Source organism: Corvus moneduloides, chromosome 8, assembly GCF_009650955.1.
Source record: "Corvus moneduloides isolate bCorMon1 chromosome 8, bCorMon1.pri, whole genome shotgun sequence".
In the NCBI taxonomy this organism is placed as follows: domain Eukaryota; kingdom Metazoa; phylum Chordata; class Aves; order Passeriformes; family Corvidae; genus Corvus; species Corvus moneduloides.
The window spans coordinates 18648378-18665508 of NC_045483.1; the positions used below are offsets into that span (position 1 = coordinate 18648378).

General features: G+C 45.7%; 1 protein-coding gene across 1 annotated transcript in view; it reads left to right on the forward strand.

Annotated features, from left to right (window-relative positions):
• The first annotated feature begins 2049 nt into the window (after nucleotides 1–2049).
• The window catches only part of ANTXRL (ANTXR like), a 58238-nt gene continuing 43156 nt past the window's right edge, over nucleotides 2050–17131 (forward strand). The window contains exons 1-5 of the mRNA XM_032115628.1: nucleotides 2050–2973; nucleotides 14246–14317; nucleotides 14448–14519; nucleotides 16628–16709; nucleotides 16812–16845. Coding sequence (XP_031971519.1) covers nucleotides 2813–2973; nucleotides 14246–14317; nucleotides 14448–14519; nucleotides 16628–16709; nucleotides 16812–16845 — 421 coding nt within the window. The 5' untranslated portion in view covers nucleotides 2050–2812. The remainder of the gene's footprint in view (nucleotides 2974–14245; nucleotides 14318–14447; nucleotides 14520–16627; nucleotides 16710–16811; nucleotides 16846–17131) is intronic.

Below are 17131 nucleotides of genomic sequence, written 5' to 3' on the forward strand. Positions count from 1 at the left end.
TGCCCGCTGCCCTCCTGTGGGCAGAAGCGCTGACCCCACACAAACCTCTCTCCACCTTGGGACCTGACAGGCCTGCCCGGTGTGTGACAGCCACAAGAGCGGCTCAGGCCGATCGGGAGAACCTGTTTGGTTTAAAGCAGGAGGCTGCGGCCCCGGGAGGCGACTCTGCAGAGGCGGCCCGCAAGCCCCCGCCGCGCCCGGCCCCCGCCGCAGGGGCTGGAGGAGCAGGGAAGGGGCGCTGGAAAGACGCAGCCCCACATTCCCCAGGGTGTTTCTGCCCAGCACTGACCGTGGTAGAAGCCAGCCGAGTCCTTGCTTTTGCATACGCTCACCTAGCCTTAAAATGTGCCCCCTCGCCGGGCCCTTTGGAGGAGGCAGATGAGCCGCTCGGCCATCTCTCTTTGCAGAATCAGAGGATATGTTAGAGATCAGAGAAGGGCGATGCACATTATCGGGAAATAGTGGGTTTTTTTTCTCGTCAGTGCCTTACTTTGCTTTGGAGACTCCCTTGAAGTTTGCCGCGTTATTTTACGATACAGTGTGATATTCACAAGGCACCGAAAGAATCTGACGCTATCAGCATTTTTATTTCGTTTTGAAAGGCCGCGGTGTGTGCGGAGAAGGACGGCTGCCTCGGGCAGGGGGTGGCGAGGGCTCCCGGGGACCACGCGGGCTGCGGACACTAGTGGGCACCGGCGAGGCCGAAGCCCGGCGGCGCGGGAGGAAGCGGAGGATTCCTGCTGCTCAGCAGCCGCTTGCTCATTTTTTGTGAATGTCGCCAGGGAGGATGTGGGTTTTTTCTATTTCTCCATGATCTAAGTAATCGCTGGGTCTCAACTGGCCAGTGCTCAAAAACCTTTCAAGTGGCGAGCTCAAGCAGTGCGTTCAGCTTTTAGCTGTGCATAGTTAAACCAGGCAAGCGGCTGAAAACCAGTGGACCCTCTAATCTTTCCTTGATAAGTCCCCGACCGCCGCCGCGGTTGGATGTGTCTGAACTCGGTCCAGCACAGACACAGGCAACTGAAATCGAGACGCTTTCCCCGAAGTGCAAACTGTATGTCAGACTTGCGGGCGGCAGCCTACACCGCACAGAGCACGCCACGGCTGCTGGAGGGGGCCGGGGTCCGACGGGGAAGGGGCTTTGCGCGGAGGGGCGGGTGCGCCGCGTGTCCTCGCCGTGCGCAGAGGGAAAGGGCCCGGGGGCTGCAAGGAGCATCCCAGCATTTCCCAGCAGAGCCGCGCACTTAGGGCGGAGCGGGCAGGGCCCAGGGCACCGCTGGCGTCCCCCGTGGGCAAACAACGCACACGTCCCACGCCGCGGCCCTTCCCGCGTCGCGCCGCAGGGCAGAGGGCCGAGCCCGCCCGGGTGGGCCGTGCCCCCCGCGGGTTCCACCTTTGTCGGGGGCAGGAGGTGTCACTTTTTGCTGCTGGCACGTAGAAGCGGCTCCCGGCTGGAGCGTTACGGCTCGGCTTCCCGGGTGAAGAAGCCCCGGCGAAGCGCTGGGTATTCGGGGGGCTGTGCCCGGTGGGGCAGCGCGCCAGCACCCCACAGGGGATGGATTCTCTCCACCTTGACTTGCGATGGAAGCCTCGCCCGGAGAGAGAAATGTCTAGCCCCAACTCTGTCATGCAAAGTGACTCTGCTCACATCTCTCCCTGTGGCTCTTTTTTTTTTAATTAGGGGCTGCAAAGAGTGTGGGGGAGGGGGAAGCAGCTGGAAGCCACTAATTATTCAAACTTTGGAGACAGCATCCAGATGAGCTGGGCCATCTCTTCAGGGCAGCGCTTTGTAACCTGTGTGTATCAGGCGGGGGCGATTACGCTACTGTGCAAAGCCTCCATTAAGATATTTCATCATTACTCATCGCCTGCAGCATGTGTTGAGACTGCAGTGTGAGTAAACCAAGATTTCCACGAAGAGAAAGATTTTGCTATGGCACGAGAGGGCCATGAAAGCCTGCCCCTACCCCCGCCCCCAAGCAGTAGTGTTTTTAATTGCACTCAGCTGCAAACAGATTTTTTTTAAGTGCTCCCTCGCGTTGTGCCCCCACCTCTGGTTTGTCACAGGTTTTTGCCATGACGCCCATCTCCTACAGCAGCAACTTCTTTCTGCCTTGGGCGCTGCCTCCCCTCAGCCCAAACCGCTCCCGAGCCTGCGGGAGAGAGGCTTAGCAGGACGCGCAGTGATGCTCCGGAATGTAGCTGGGCTGTCCCGGCTCCCGGGCGGCTTCCCTGCCCGCCGGCGGCGGAGCACCCTGACCCGCTCCCCGCTGTCCTGCCCCGAGGGCAGTCCGAGAGGGAAGAAGGGAGGAACGCCCGCCCTGTGTCCCGGCGGTGCCGGGCAGCGGTCCATAACCTCAGTCCCTCGCTCGCATCAGCCTTCACCATCTCGATATCCCGGAACAGGAAAGTCCCAGTTCAGCTTGCCCCCATAAGATCCTGTCTCCCTCCTCCCGCTCCCCTCCCTCTGCCCCTTCCTGCCTTTGGCCCTTGCGAGAGGAGCCTCTTCTTTCCCTGCGGGACGGGGCTGAGGCGCTCAGGGCAGCCGCCGAGGCGGCGGGGAATGGGGACTGGGTTCTGGGGACCATCCGCCTGGCCTCAGCCCCGTGCCCGGAGCTAGCCGTCCGGCGCCCCGCGGGTAGGGCTGCCTTGAGCTCTCAGGGTTGAGCGGAGATTCTGAAGTTAGTGATTTTTTCTTTTGTTTCCTTTTTTTTTTTCTCTCTGCTCTCGGTGCTTCCCAAGTGCCTGTAAGATTTGCAGAGAGAGAGAGAGAGAGATTGGGGGAGGAGGAAGAATTAAGGAGAGGGAAAAGATGGCGAGTTGCTGGAGCAGTGTGGAGAAAGCGGCATTTTTGTGCTGCTTTTTGCTGGCAATGGGGAGCCTAATCTGCTGCGCCCGGCCGGAGGAGGAGGAAGAGCAAGAAGAGCAGCGCTCCTGTCACGGTGCCTTTGATCTCTACTTCGTCCTGGATAAGTAAGTGACAGTCGCATTTAAAAACGTTTATTCACCCTTCAGTGACTCCTTGCAGCAGCAGGGACGTTGTTTCTCCCGTCTTCCCGGACGACTTCTCCTGATGCCAGACATGATGTGTGGGGCTCATTCCTTATTTTTGCTCCCCAAAACTTGCATATCTCCCAAGTGGAGCATTTAGGGGAGCAGCGTCCTTTATGCTGAGTTAGTTGCGCGTGCAAACCTGGGAAATTGGATTGCTTTCAGGTTGTAGCATGTGGGGTGTGTGGTGTGAGTTGGATTTGATGGGAATGTCGGTTAGTGCCCCCAGCATGCCTGGAGTTTTGTGTTAAGACTTGGGCTATGTGCAGAGATGTCACCTGTGGGTCTTAGCACAGGTGACATCTCTGTACCTAAAGACTAGACTGCTTGTATGGAGTGGTTGTGTTTTTACAGGTTCAGTTATAGGAACAAGGTTTTGTAAAACTTATTTTTGCTCAGCTTCTTTGGAGTTGTTTAAACCTGTGTTTGAGTTACATCTGTTAAAATAGGTTGTCAAATACTTCTCTTTAATACTGTGTCAGCTGAATTCAGGTATGGCTGGGGGTGTGATTAAGCTCACATGTGTTGGCAAGTTTTAGCAAGCACTAGCAAAGCAAGTTGTAAGCTGGTGCGCCCACAGGTGTTTTTCAGGAGGTACAAATTTCTGTTTCTTCTGGTGTACTGCTCTGGCTTGTCAGAAGGTTAAAGCCAAGGATTTAACTCTAGGAGTAAATTGTTAGTGTCCCACAGTGTGATGGCTGTGTTACCTAATACATCCTGCGTTACCTAGGTGGCAGGGTATTATGAAAGATGGACGACTTCTTTGTGATTCTTGCCCACAAGCCAGGTATGAAGTCTGCATTGTTCTATTTCCCAGTTGGGAGAACTGATCAATCCATAAGGCCCTCTGCACAGCCTGCAAGAGGTAAAAAGTCACTATTACTCAGGATGTATATTTCTGTATTCTAGAAGGTAAGAAGTTATCATTAAGTAGTGATTCTGGTTTTAGAGGAAAAGAAGCTGAAGATCAAAGGCATTCTGCCTTTCTAAAAGATACACTAATACACCATGTGGTCATTGTTTTGTTTTTCTTTTGCTTGAACTTGTTCCTGAAGTAACCTTTTGTCCAGAAAGGACACTGTGGGGGGCTAGTGTTCTCAAATTCATTCCTGCCAGGCTTCCTAGAAGTGACTGGCACTGTCATTCTGCCCAGTTCCCACACTGAATTCCCTGTAGCAATGAATGTTGCTGATAGCAGTATGGGTTCTCTATCTTCTATAGTACAATTTCTTTGTTACAGTGACATTGAGTACCCCTAGCAATCTCCACACTGTGCCCCTGTGCTACTTTTCATCTATATTTCAGAAAGCACTTTACTGACTGTGCTGTTACCATTCATATTGTATTTGAGGAAATAAAAGCAGAGAAGAGAGCAATTTGCTCAGAGACACTGATCTTCAAACAGTAGGAAGTCGATCATGTAAGCAAGTTCCTCTCTAGTACTCTGGACCTGAAATAATGTATTTTAGCAAGCCACAGGTCTTTCCTTTTGTTTCAGATGCTGTCCACTCACTACACTGGTCTACTGGAAACTGGCTATGATCATGGTTGAAGTAAAAAAGTCATGCATTTGGGTTCCAATGGAAAAATTCTCTTTAGCTTCAGTTGCAAACTCAGTCCTTATAAGCTTTGAGAGTTATACCAAAGAGTTCCTCTGTGGTAAAAAGCTGTGTTAAGAGTTACTTGGGCCCCTCAGTGGTTTTAGAATCTATCCCTGCTCCTAGCAAGTACACAGCATTGTGGTGGCAAAGCTGCTTTTGGTCTCAATGAGATTGCATTACAATCCATATGGGTAACGTTAGAGTCCCAGATCTTGGGAACCGTAGGTCCTGTGCTGGCTGAGGGTGTATTTATCCCAGCTGTATTCTGTGACATCTGGCGCAACACAAGGAGCTTTATGGAGGCAGGGAGGACTGACTGAGTGGATAGACCTTGGATTTTGGGACAGTCCATCAGAAAGGAACTAGATAGTGTTGAGAATTCATTAATGTTGAGAAGGGTAAGGGTATTTCAGGTAGAGAGAAGGCAGGAAGCCAGTTAGAAGCATCTGGTAAATCTGTAAATGCAGTGGACAATTTTTTTTTTAGAATTGGATCCATGCTGACATATATCTGTAAAGAATTCTGTCTCTAATTTTAGATGGGAGAAACCCCAGAAAAACCCAGCCATATACACCACAAAATATCCCCCTATGGCTTGGGGATTGCCTCCCTTTGTTGGTGCCCTGCCAGTCTGGAGTTAGATGCATTCAGCCTTAGTTAGCTGTCTAGCACTGGGATTGAAGTATTGGTTCTGTGAAAACACTGGGCTTTAATTCTGTGACCCTGTAGTGAGCTGAATGACAGGTCCTGTCTATAAAGTCAGCCTGGTTGAACCAAAAAGACTTTAAGTCTGCTTTGCTTCCCAATAGAAAGATGTAATCACACATCAGTAGGAGGCAATTTGGAAGAAGACAACAAACTTTTCTCCTCATGCAGTGTATGTTACTGCAATGACTTTGTTGGGGCATGATTTTTCCTTTTCATTCTGCCTGGCAAAGTCTCTGGGGATTTAATCCTGCAGGCAACAATCATCAGATGGAAAAGATCATCTTCTGGTGAAGTTATTGGTGTAATACCTATGCTACCAATTAGAAAAAAGAAAATTGCTGTTTTCTTACCATTTTTCTCTGCCTGGAGTTGATTGCAGTCCTTCATGTTAACTCCATAGGATAGGCAAGATCAGAGCAGTGCTACTAAACCTTAGATGCCCCAAAAAGCTGGCATAATGAAAGGGAAAAGCAGCATGTGTAGGAGGGAGAGCAGCCATCATCCTCCTTAGGATTGTCTGACTGTGCCAGAGCTACATTAGGACTTGTTTGTCTCTGGGGATGCTTGAATGAGGAAATCTCTTGAAGCTGGAAGAACGGGACATTTGCTGGCTGCAGAGGCAGCTGCCTAGAGTCTGCAGTCTTGCACTGTCTCTACGTTGTGCTTTTTGAGTTATGCAGGCTTGAGCTTGTTTGGAGGTGTAGTGGAAGACTTTAAAGTATCGTATTGAAGCAGCAAAGATTCTTCTGTTTGCAACTAAGTCACTCTCTGATGAGATAAGGCAGTATACATTGGAGTTGGCACACCTACCTCTCCTATGGCATGTAGTAAGATCAAGTCACTTGTGGTAGCAAAGATCTCATTTTTACCTTTAAACCGCATAAAAAGCTCTTAAGCCAGACATAATTGATTGTTGAGTAGTTCTTATTTCCTTTGGTTGCTTCATGTGCTTATCCTGGTGCACAAAGGACTTGTTTCAGTCCCATCCCAAACTGTGGAGGACAGGCCCTGTTAGGGATTTGACTACTTGACCATCAGGTCTTATAGTGAAATATTTGTGCTTGAGAATGTAAATAACTCCCTTTCATCCTGCCTTGCTGTTAACATCCAGCTGTTGTTTGTAATCATATTGAATTGCACTTGAAGAGAAGAAAGGATGACTGACCTCTGGTGTTTCCTAATTATAATAGTGCCTGGTAGCATCATTATGATTGTTTATTAATGCAACAAATAGAAACCCTTTTAAAGCAAGGACTTATACTTAGCATAAATATCTGCTGCTGGCAATGCTTGACATGACAGGTCTGAGCTCCACAGCTATCTGTGTTGCGATTTACCAAATATGAAGCAGTTTCTTGATTATTTTTGACTGTGAGGTATAGTATTTTGTTATTTTTCCTATTTGGGATGTTTGCTAAAAGTTGTTTAGATTTTGAGGAAAAATGAGCTGCACAGGCTTGGGAAAATGTTTCCTTTTTCTACAGTGCAGATTACAGCAGCAGAAATATATTGATAATGTTGGCTGGTTTTCTTGGATTATAACTGTTATGTTCAGGCGTTTGGCTTAACTACATTTTCTCCACTCCCCATTTTCCCCCTGAACTTCTGTATAGTCCCTCTTTGTCTCTTTGGTCCCACAAATGTATTGCTTTTCACATCAATTTTACTTTGTCTCCTGTGCTCCCAAGAGCTTCTGTGTCACCAGCAACTTTGGTAAAGACATCAGTACAATGTGCCCAATCTCTCACTTGTAATCCATTTTGCAGCTGCCTCTCTTTAAATTTAGTAAGCCTTGCTCCAGAGGTGAATGTCGCTGGTGGGGAGCTGGTGGGGAAGAGCACAACCTCTTATTAGGTGGGATTTAGCTACCCTGTCCAATATCCTTCCTGATTTTGTTTTTTGAGTCTGTGCATCCCTTTTCAACTTGCCCTTGAAAGGACAGTTTTGTGGGTGTGGGAAGTGTCAGGAGGGAAACAGGTTGTTCCTTCCTGATTTGCCAAAAGCTTTCAGAACAAAAGCTGCTTTTTGAGGTCACCTTCTATAATTTTAAGGCAACTAGAGGGAATTGCTGATCTCCACATATCTTGTTTTTTGCACAATATCCCATATTTAAAGCAAACAAAGAGCATTTGGTAAACATATTATTTGCTTCCCTCCCCACCCCCCCAGATTTCCTTGCCAATGGTTTGAATGAATTTAGCACTCATGAATTACAAGTATTAGTGAGAGCAAAATTTTTTTGCCTTAGGGTCTCACTGCACCCCTCTGCTTCTTTTCCTGCCTCACACAGTCCCTGCCTAAGATCATTAGGATGGAGCTGGACCTGTAGGAACTTCTCCAGCTTCTCTCTCCATGCTATCTCAGCCCACTGCCACTCTGTGTGCTGGTTTTGCACAGTGTGTGGGAAGGGGATGAGTGGCTAAACAACATTGTTGTGGTTGGAAATCAAACTGCTGGCAAAAATAGGTGTCCGCACACATGTTCTATCACCTACATTAATTACATTTGCAAAGTTTGTATCGACTGACTTTTAAACCACTGCTGTTTCCACTAAACCACTGTTTCCTCTAAGTAAGAACATCTCCCTCCTGCAGCCAGACTTCAGATAAGATATAGAACCTGATGCATGTCAGCTGAGAGGAGTTGCTGTCTGAACAAAAGTATCAGCTTTGTTCCTTTGATAACACTGATTTCTGTGTGCGCATTTAAAAGTGCTTTCTGACTTCCCTCACTTATAACTTGACCACATGGTCTACCCTGACACCTCTCGTAATCTCCAACTCCTGTAAGCAGTATTTTTTTTACTGTTTTCAAAACATAATCTGTTGGTATTTTGCCTTTGTATCTTTCTTTGTTGTGGTTATATTGCAGCCAGTGTTATGATTTGTTTACAACCAGGTATAATTGCTTGGAATGTTTCAAAGCAAATTTTTATTCTGTCTCATACATACCTATGTTATTTGAACCAGGTTTTATTTGTTTGTGTTTTGTCTGATATTTTTCTGCCAGCTTTGGCTTCTTTCAGGAAAAAAGAAATATTCAGGAAAACCAATTCTCCTTCCTTCAGTCCAAGAGAAAAATTCTTTATGAAACACAAGGCAAAGCTAATGGGTAATGATTATTTGACAGAAAACATGTACAGTTAATGGGAAGAAAAAGCCATGGCAGCTTGTCATTTGCAGTCTATTTATGCATGTAACTAAATCTGATTTATTTGGGGCTTGAGCCAAGGAAGTAAACCGTAAGATTCCCACAGACCTAGGATTATTATTCGTGTGTTCAGTGATTAAGAATTTCCTTACTTTTGTCTGGGTTTGCAGGCCAAATTCACTGTTCTAAACTGTGAATTTGCATGAGGTGTAGTAGGATTGAATCTTCTAATCTCAAATGGAGAAATGAATTGACTCCTGTGAGCTGTTAACAGCTCAAGAGTTATATATCCCTGCTTCTGCCTATCATTTGCACCTTGTTAAGAGTGTTGCAGCATGGCTGGGATTGTGTGCCCTGCTTTGCTCCCTGTGTTGTGCTGCAGAATACCAGGATGCTCAGAGTGGGTCTTCTTGTCCTGATGCTGCTCAGAGCATCCCTGGAGCTTTACAGGGAGATCTGAAGTGGTTGAATGCAGTGAGCATCGCTTCTGAATTTCACTTTGTGCCCTATTGTTGGTGAGGGACTTAGCAAGAACTATAGTATAGCACCAGGTGGACAGGATTTGTGAATGAAATGGATGACTGTAGGATCAAAGGGCAGTGTTTTGTTTGAGGCATGATTTCAGAGAAATCTGTAATATTGCTGCAGACTTTATTCGTAGAACAAAAGCTAACTATGACATTAATGGGTTTGGTCATGAAACTTTTGGATTCATGTACTTTGGGTCATATGCTCGAATGCTGGCCTAGGATTAAAGCCCAGTTTGCAGTCACTTCTCTGCATCTTCCCCTCCCCATTCCAGCCCTTGTCTTGTCCATTAATGTTACAAGTACTCTGAAACAAGGACTGTCTCAGAATGGCTCTCTGCCCGTGTTTCTAATTGTCTCTGGAGCAGATGATAGAAACTAGTCCTTTCTTGCCTGGGTGCATCACCCAGTCAAGGTCCCTTCCATACTTGCTATATGCATTGTTTGGGAGAGGAGGACTCTTGTCATTTTGAATGCTCTGGTAGCTCAGAAGGAAGCAGAGGGGTGGATGAACACTCGGGCATGTCAGAAACCACAACAGACTAGATGCCCCAGGGTTTGCTTTTATTGCAGAGCCATTATTAGCCATGTGCAAGAATTCTGTTGTCTACAACGTGGCTGTGACCACAAAGAGCCCTCCAAATAACAATAGTGGCACATTTGTGAGCAATGGGCCATGTACAGGGCCACTGTTAGCTCAAGGGGGTAGAGACTTACGGGGACCTACAAACTTAGGAGGTCTTATACTCTCCTGACACCATATTCAGACTAAACCCAGCATCAGTAATAATGTTTCTTTTACTTGCTCCAGGATGTCTGGAATTGCTGCCTTCAGCTAATCTGCAATTGAGGAAAATGGGCATGGGGGCTATGTGTATGTGGAACAGGACAAGGGGCAGCTCTGTGCTTTCAAGGGGTTTCACTCGGTCAGTTTCAGCAGGGATGAAAGGCTTTGGGTCCTGCTGCCTTCTCTGTGTACATATGGTAATAAAAATATTTACTGTTTGGGTAGTGTTGGGGTTTTAACTTTCACTGCAAAGCTGCATGGCTGCTGTACATTGTACTGGGTTGATCCATGTGGGCTCCTGACAGTGAATTCAGTGGTAGCCGTGATTCATGTGTGCTCTAGGACAGACACAACTGGCCCTCCTGCTATTTGCCTGCTGAACTGACTGGGCTGAAAGTGGCACCCCTTATGCCAGGGTTGTGCTGCTTCGTTTCTCTGGGCTCCAGCTCCCATTGCTGCTGGGAGCACGTAAGGAGAGAAAGTTTCCAATTTATCTTGCCCTTTGTCTTCACAAACATCAGTGAAATACTTCAGATTGGATAGGCACAATTCTAACATGCTCATGGTTTTTATGCTGACACAGAGCTCTGCTAAACCAGAAGGAATCACTCCAAAATTGGCAGGAGTGGAATCATGCCTTGGAATCACATCACTTCCTTCCACCCCCAGAAATATTCACTGCCCTCCTCTTTTCCCCCTCCTATCAAGCAGTAGCAATGTAAAATTAAGGAAAAGAGCAGCAGCAGGAGCTGCAGCAGCAGCTGCTCCTCCGAGCCCAGTCCTGATGAGGCTGGGAGGACATTCTTTCCTGTGTTGTGGTTTGCTGACTTTTCTCTTTGTCTTGTGTGTAATGGGAACACAGCTCATGGAGCAGGGAGCACGCTCAAGGCAAATGGCTTCTATGGGGTTTTTTTTAGCTTCACTTGAGCTGAATTCTGGTCCCAATAGCATAAGTATAAACCTGGAGAAATTTTGCTACTTCTCTGGTCCCACTCCAGGTTTACCCCAGTGAAAGCAGCAGCAGAAACATGCTCTGAGATGCTTTCTGGAACATTCCAGCTGCCCACAGCAACTGTGTATTTTCCTTCACTGTGAGAATTATGGCACCTCTGAGGGCTGAAGCTTCACTATCCCACTTGACTCCAAAAGGTACACAAACTGCTTGTCAGCTGTGGGTCACCATCCACAGAGGTCTTGTGATGCCTCACTACTTTGCAGAGAACATTAGGCTGGCTGGGCTTCTTCAGCAGGGAAAGTGCAGGGAGGAAGGCCAGGGCCTGGCAGGGTAGTGGCAGCCTTTAATTGATGTGAGGGGCTGAACCAGGTAGGTGATGGCTGAAAGCAGGAAGTCTCCGAGGCGTGAGCCTGAAAGATGGATCTGACTGCAACACAGGCTTTCTTTTTTTGCAGACAGCCACGGTGCTGGCTCGGTGGACCTACTGGTACAAACCTCCACAACAGGATACATAAGTGACATAGACCCTGTCTGTGTCACTTCCCCACAGCTAGTCCCAGATGTTGATGGGGGTGGACCAGTGTGTGTCCCACCCCACCGCTTTTTCTGCACAGTGATGATCTTTGAGGTGCTACATTTTTTTCTCCTAGTATGATCCAGCCACAAAGGGCAACAAGTTAGTTTATGCTGACAGAAGCAGTGATTTTGCAGTGTGAAAGGTAAGATTCCAAAGGCAGTGGAATGGCTCAGGATTTTCAATAGTGCAGGGCAGTTCTGTTTGTCAGTGGTGGAACTTGTATTTGACGACATAGTGTATCATATAGCAAATATTTTAGTGTTGTAATTTTTGGTTTAGTCTGCCATCAAAGCTGTCATTGCTGGAGGTATGAGGTCAGGCCTCTGGGGCAACAGAAACTATCAGGCCAAACCCAAGAAGCCTCCAAAGCATATATACACACACAGACACAAAATGGCCAAAAATGTTCTTCACAAATAGCTTTACAAATAGGGATATTTAGAGGGAAGCTTGGGTGGGAGGGAGGGGAAATCAGGCTCTTCTATAATAAGCCAGGCCATTCCCACTGGCATTCATGAGGAGTTTGACATGACTGGCATTGATGGCATTTTGGCACCATTTGCAGTGGGAGAAGACACCTGGACTTGGAGGAGTATGGTGGGGAAAGTGATTCAATGCTGATCACTTCACTGGTACTCCCTCTATGGGATTTTGAAACCAACATTTTCTTGTTAGTATTTTTGTCTGGCCTTGACTTTTCCCTGTTGATAGACTGGGACACTTTTGACACTTCCCAGCTGGTAAGCAACATGTGGGTGCAGAATTCCTCTTGGGGTGAAGAACACCCACTGCTGTGCTGAAGTAACTCTGCTCTGCAGGGCTCAGTGATGTAGAGCTGGGCACTCTGAGAGCACAGTACACTTCCTGTGAGGACTAATCCATGACAGAGACCTCCCTCGTTTTTTGGGGATGGGTGCCTATTGATTTATTACAGTCAATTCTCAGTCTTGCTGACTGTACCCTTTCCAAGAAAAAAAAAAAAAAAAAAAAGGGAGAAAAAAGAAGTAATTCTGGCAGTCCTAAGAAGGTACTGGAAATGCTGGTTTGTTGCAGTTCAAAAGAAAATTTGCTGCTACTTTCTTTTTTTTGGATTACATCAGTGCCTCTGCAGCTGGCCACAGAAATTTGATACCTCATCTAAAATAGGTCAGTCTTTTCCAAGTAAGAGACTATGGCTATGCTGTGTGGGCAACTGACTTCACTGAAAATTTCAGGAGTTGAATTTAAGTCAGATGGCAAGCTCAGAATGAAATGGAAAGTGTTAGCTTCAGGGGGGTAAAGAATTTTTTTAGAAGTTGGGAGCTGTAGATGCATCTTGGATAGATTCAAGGAAAATCTTTGACTTCATCATGTTTTGAGATTTAGCCTGGGACTTTCATAAAAATCCTGGAGAACTATAGGTGTTGATAGGGTTAATTTGGTAATAGTGCCAGCACCTTTCATTGGTGCTGTTCACAAATTATAAGCACGTTGTTGCATAGCACATATAAACTGGGGACTACAGAGCTGTGGTTTGAGCAGTCCCTAGTGTTTTGTTGCCCTCCCTTACTGCCTGAAAATTTCTTCATTCTTTTATAACCAGTTTGTTCTGTGAATGAATCACTAGTTCTCCAGAAGAGCAGCATGAAAGCACAGGGTTACACAAGATGATTTATTTTAGCTTATTTACTTCAGGAGATTCCTTTGGTCCTTGTTCCTTTATCTTTGCTCTTCTCCACTCCACCAGCACTGCTGCAGGGCAGGCAGTGCCGTCCTGCATTGCACATGTGGGCTTCTGTGTCTGACATACAAGGGCAGGAGTGACTGGCATAATATCACTTGGAAATCCCTTAGTAGAACTGAGGGTTGTAGTATGTAATTATTTTCTCATGTTTACACAGAAAAATGCCTAACAGCACTAAGAGGAATCCTACTGCTTTATAGTTAAGTTTCAGAACTTTGTTTTTAGTTCTGCATCTAAGCCCCTGTGATTTTGTGTGCCATTGTTTCATTTATCCTGCTGTCTTTTTATCTGCCTGAGACACCTGATAGATGAGTTCAGCAAGCAAGGAAAGCAAATGGGTCATTCTTTCACAAACACCACAGTCCTAGGGAGGGCTTTAAAAACCATTGACTTTCATGCTTTGTAGCCTTTTTAATGTATTGAAAGTGTATGGTATAGATAAATCTATAATTTACTGTAGGGTTGCTGTATGCAAGGCTCTGTTTGAGGTCTCAGTCCCATCGGAGTCCCCTGCTAAGACTTGGCAGAAAAAAGCCAGGGAGTGCCACTAATGTAGTTTTGTATCACAGAAGTGGAGCAGGAGTGTGTAAGTGTTCTGCATGTAACTAAGTTGTCCAAGTTTTCGCAAGAAATCCATAATGGAGCCAGGGTTTGACTGCCCAGAACATTCATCCAGCAAATTATCCAAGAGTACTGCCTTTCCCTTCAGAATTATTTCAAAAGCTTTCTCTTTTGAAACAAGCAGTAATTCATGGAAACATTCTCCCACGCATTCTGGGAGAATAGAAGATCAGTCAAGACTTCCTGTGTGGCTGCAAGGGCATAGCTGTGCTCTAGGAAAGTAAATATTCTGATAGCAGATAATTTAATGAAGTCCAGTGAAATTAATTAAACTAGAAGAAAGTATTTATATTTAATACTATAAAAGGAACCAAAGCTAATGGTTTACTGAGCTTGTTTCAAAATTTTATGGTAAACCGTTTCAGACCTCTTACTACTTATCTGAGTCAGTGGGTTTTGTCTTCATGGTTCTTTTTACGGCTTTCAACACAACTCTGTGTAATTTGTGTCCCTAACCACCTTTGGAGTAGGCCAGGCTTAAAATTTAAAGTGGAACAAGGAATTTCACTGCAAAGGAAGATTAATCAATTACGTTTTGTATGCAGATCTGGAAGTGTCAAAAATCATTGGACTGAGATTTACTCCTTTGTGGAAAGTCTAGCTGAGAAGTTCATAAGGTAAAGTTCTTTTGAGATGATACTTCAATTTCCTGTATATAATTTTTTTTTTGTTGTTCAGTGCTTATTAGAAAATGAATTTCTGCTGAAGTAACGTGTGATGTGGATCTGGCCTGTTCTTCTCTTTCAGTCCAATGTTGCGGATGTCTTTCATTGTTTTTTCTTCACGAGGCACTACGATCATGAAACTAACAGAGAACAGGCAAGTACCTCCCACAGCATTCCTCCAGAAATACCCTCTGTCCCTTCTCTCAAACAGCGAGTGGCCCCACACCCAGAATTTGGAGATCTGTCTTGGTCCTTGGTGTGGCGCCAACTGAAATCCTCTCCTCCATTCCCAGCTGGAGGAGGGCTTAGAAGGTGTTTGGGTGTCCCATTTCAATTTTCTTTTCAGCTTTGTAAGAGAAAGGTAGCACTGGGCTGTCTGTTCTTTACTGTGGTATTGCACAGTGGGAGAAACTGCATTTCCAGCTGAGGATTCAGGTACATACTTGTTATCCCCAGCTCCCCAGATAAGGGTAATTTTTGTGTAAGAGATCTCAGACCCTGAACTGGTGAGCAAAGGAGTGTCTGAGGGTCCCCCAGTGCCCTTGGAAGGGACTCAAAGCCCTGACCTTTACACCAGCAGCTGCTTGTCCCCGGTGCAGGAGCAGGACCTCACCAGGCTGTGGCACCCCTCTCCTGGGCTGCCTGCAAATGGTACCCATGTAGGGATGGTTTGTAAAGCCAAGTGACAGGCTTTGTAAAAGAAAAAGCTGGAGCAAAATTTTTGTTGCCAACTTCACAACCAAATTCTCTTTCTTTAAAAAACCCCAAACCGCCACTGAAAAAAGCCCCAACACAAAAAAATCCCACCCCCCAGAAAGTATTATTTTTAAAATTTATTTTGCCTTACACATACAAATCCCCGTCATTGGGGTGTTTCTAAGTATTTTTTTTTCATTTCAGCTTAAAGCCTTCACTTTCACTGCTGCTGCTGTCTGTGTGAGAGGGCCTCAATAGTACAGGGCACCCTATAAAATAATGGGAACTTTGGAGCAGAAAGAACAACTACTCCCTCAACTTTGTACTCCAGGGTCTCATCCAAATCCAAAAATCCTGCAGGGCTCTTGCATTTCTGCTGGCTCCCTTGAGTTTTGTTTCTGGTCTCCATGTATGTTGGTGACAGAGCTCAGACTTGCTTACATTTCCCTGGGTGAATCTCCTCTTTGCAAGGTGGAAAGTAGACAGGAACCCTCCGTCAATATGCTGAACATGGTATTAGAGTGCTTCCTGTCCTGAACTCCTGTTCCCTGTATGGATCACTCTGTGCCTTTTCAGCTCATTTATACCTCAGAATGGTAAAAATGGGACTTTTGCCCTATGGACATCCCCAACCCCAGTTCCTGATTTTTACCTTCATCCCATATAGCCTCCTGTATTCTCTGTAATTGTGATTGTGTCATCTAAAATACCCAGTTGCAAAATGGAGTTTAGAAAGGTTCTCACTATTCTCTTAAAAAAAGGCTGCCCCATGGCATCTGGAGCTGATGTTTGAACTGCCTGTGTCTTATCTGTTGAATATTTGTGCCTTGTGTTCCACTAATATAATGAAAACTTCATCAAGAATCAGGGTCTTTTGGTGATCAGTGGTCAATTAAATTATTAATGTCCCTGAACAATTCTCTTGGTTGATAGGTGTTTGGAGAGTAAGAAGCTGTGCAACAGGGGTCATGACATGCATGTGCCTCTCTTTCCAGGGAGTAATCTATGCCCCAGGAAGGTTGATCAGTCCCTGTTCTAGGATAGGAAATTCTCATCATTCCCATCCTGTTCTCTTATCTTTTGGCCTCTGTCTTTAAAATGGAAAAATCCTAATCCAGACTGTTGTGATGACTGATTCAATATGGAGTTTTAATTTGTCCCGTTTTTGTGACAGGGTCATAAGCTTTACAACTCTGTTGTGTTCTGCAGTTTGTCAAAGTTTAATATCTGGCATTGGCTTTAATTCAATCTTATCCTGAGAGTATATGAGAATGAAGGAGCAGGGACAGAATTGCATCTTTAAAATATGTTACCCTAATGCTGTACCCTATGTCTGGTTTTGTGCTCCCCTGTGTGTTTGGCTTAGAAATTGTGGGGTTTGAAAAAAATCTTGGTTCAACCAGTGTTTCAACTGATGCCTGTGCACTCTGTGCAGTTGATTGACAGGGTGCATAATCTAGCTGTGGTACAGGAATATCTCAACAACAACAACAACAAAAAAATCTTCTAATAAAATGTTTTCCTGGGATTTCTTTGTTTATTTCTGGTTTTTTTTTCAATCCAAAGGGAAGCCATAAGACGAGGGCTCAACATTCTTAAGGAAGAACTCCCTGGAGGAGACACCTTCATGCATGAAGGATTTAAAAGGGTACACATCATGGCACCTACTTTCTTTGTTTTACACATATAAACTTTGTTTACTTCCTGCTGGTATACTTCAGAGCTAACCATGTTCTACACTTCGTTGCAGGCAAATGAGCAAATTTACCATGAAACCTATGGAGGTATGTGTTGTATATCATTCATAGTGGATATCTGCATGGAAAAGACAGGGATTATAGTTCTTTTTATGACCTGGAGTAAACCCGCTGCAAGATGTATTGGAGAAGGAGTGGTGTTATGCAACACTGCATTCCATTTTGATACAGCCCTACTTTTATATGTGTAATTCATGGTTTATTGAGATCAGAGAAGACCAGTATGATCCCAGATCTGACCATTGCAGAATGCAGACCAAACCATTGCAGCCGGAGCTGCCCATCTTGCACCCAGGAGACAGGAATACCCGCG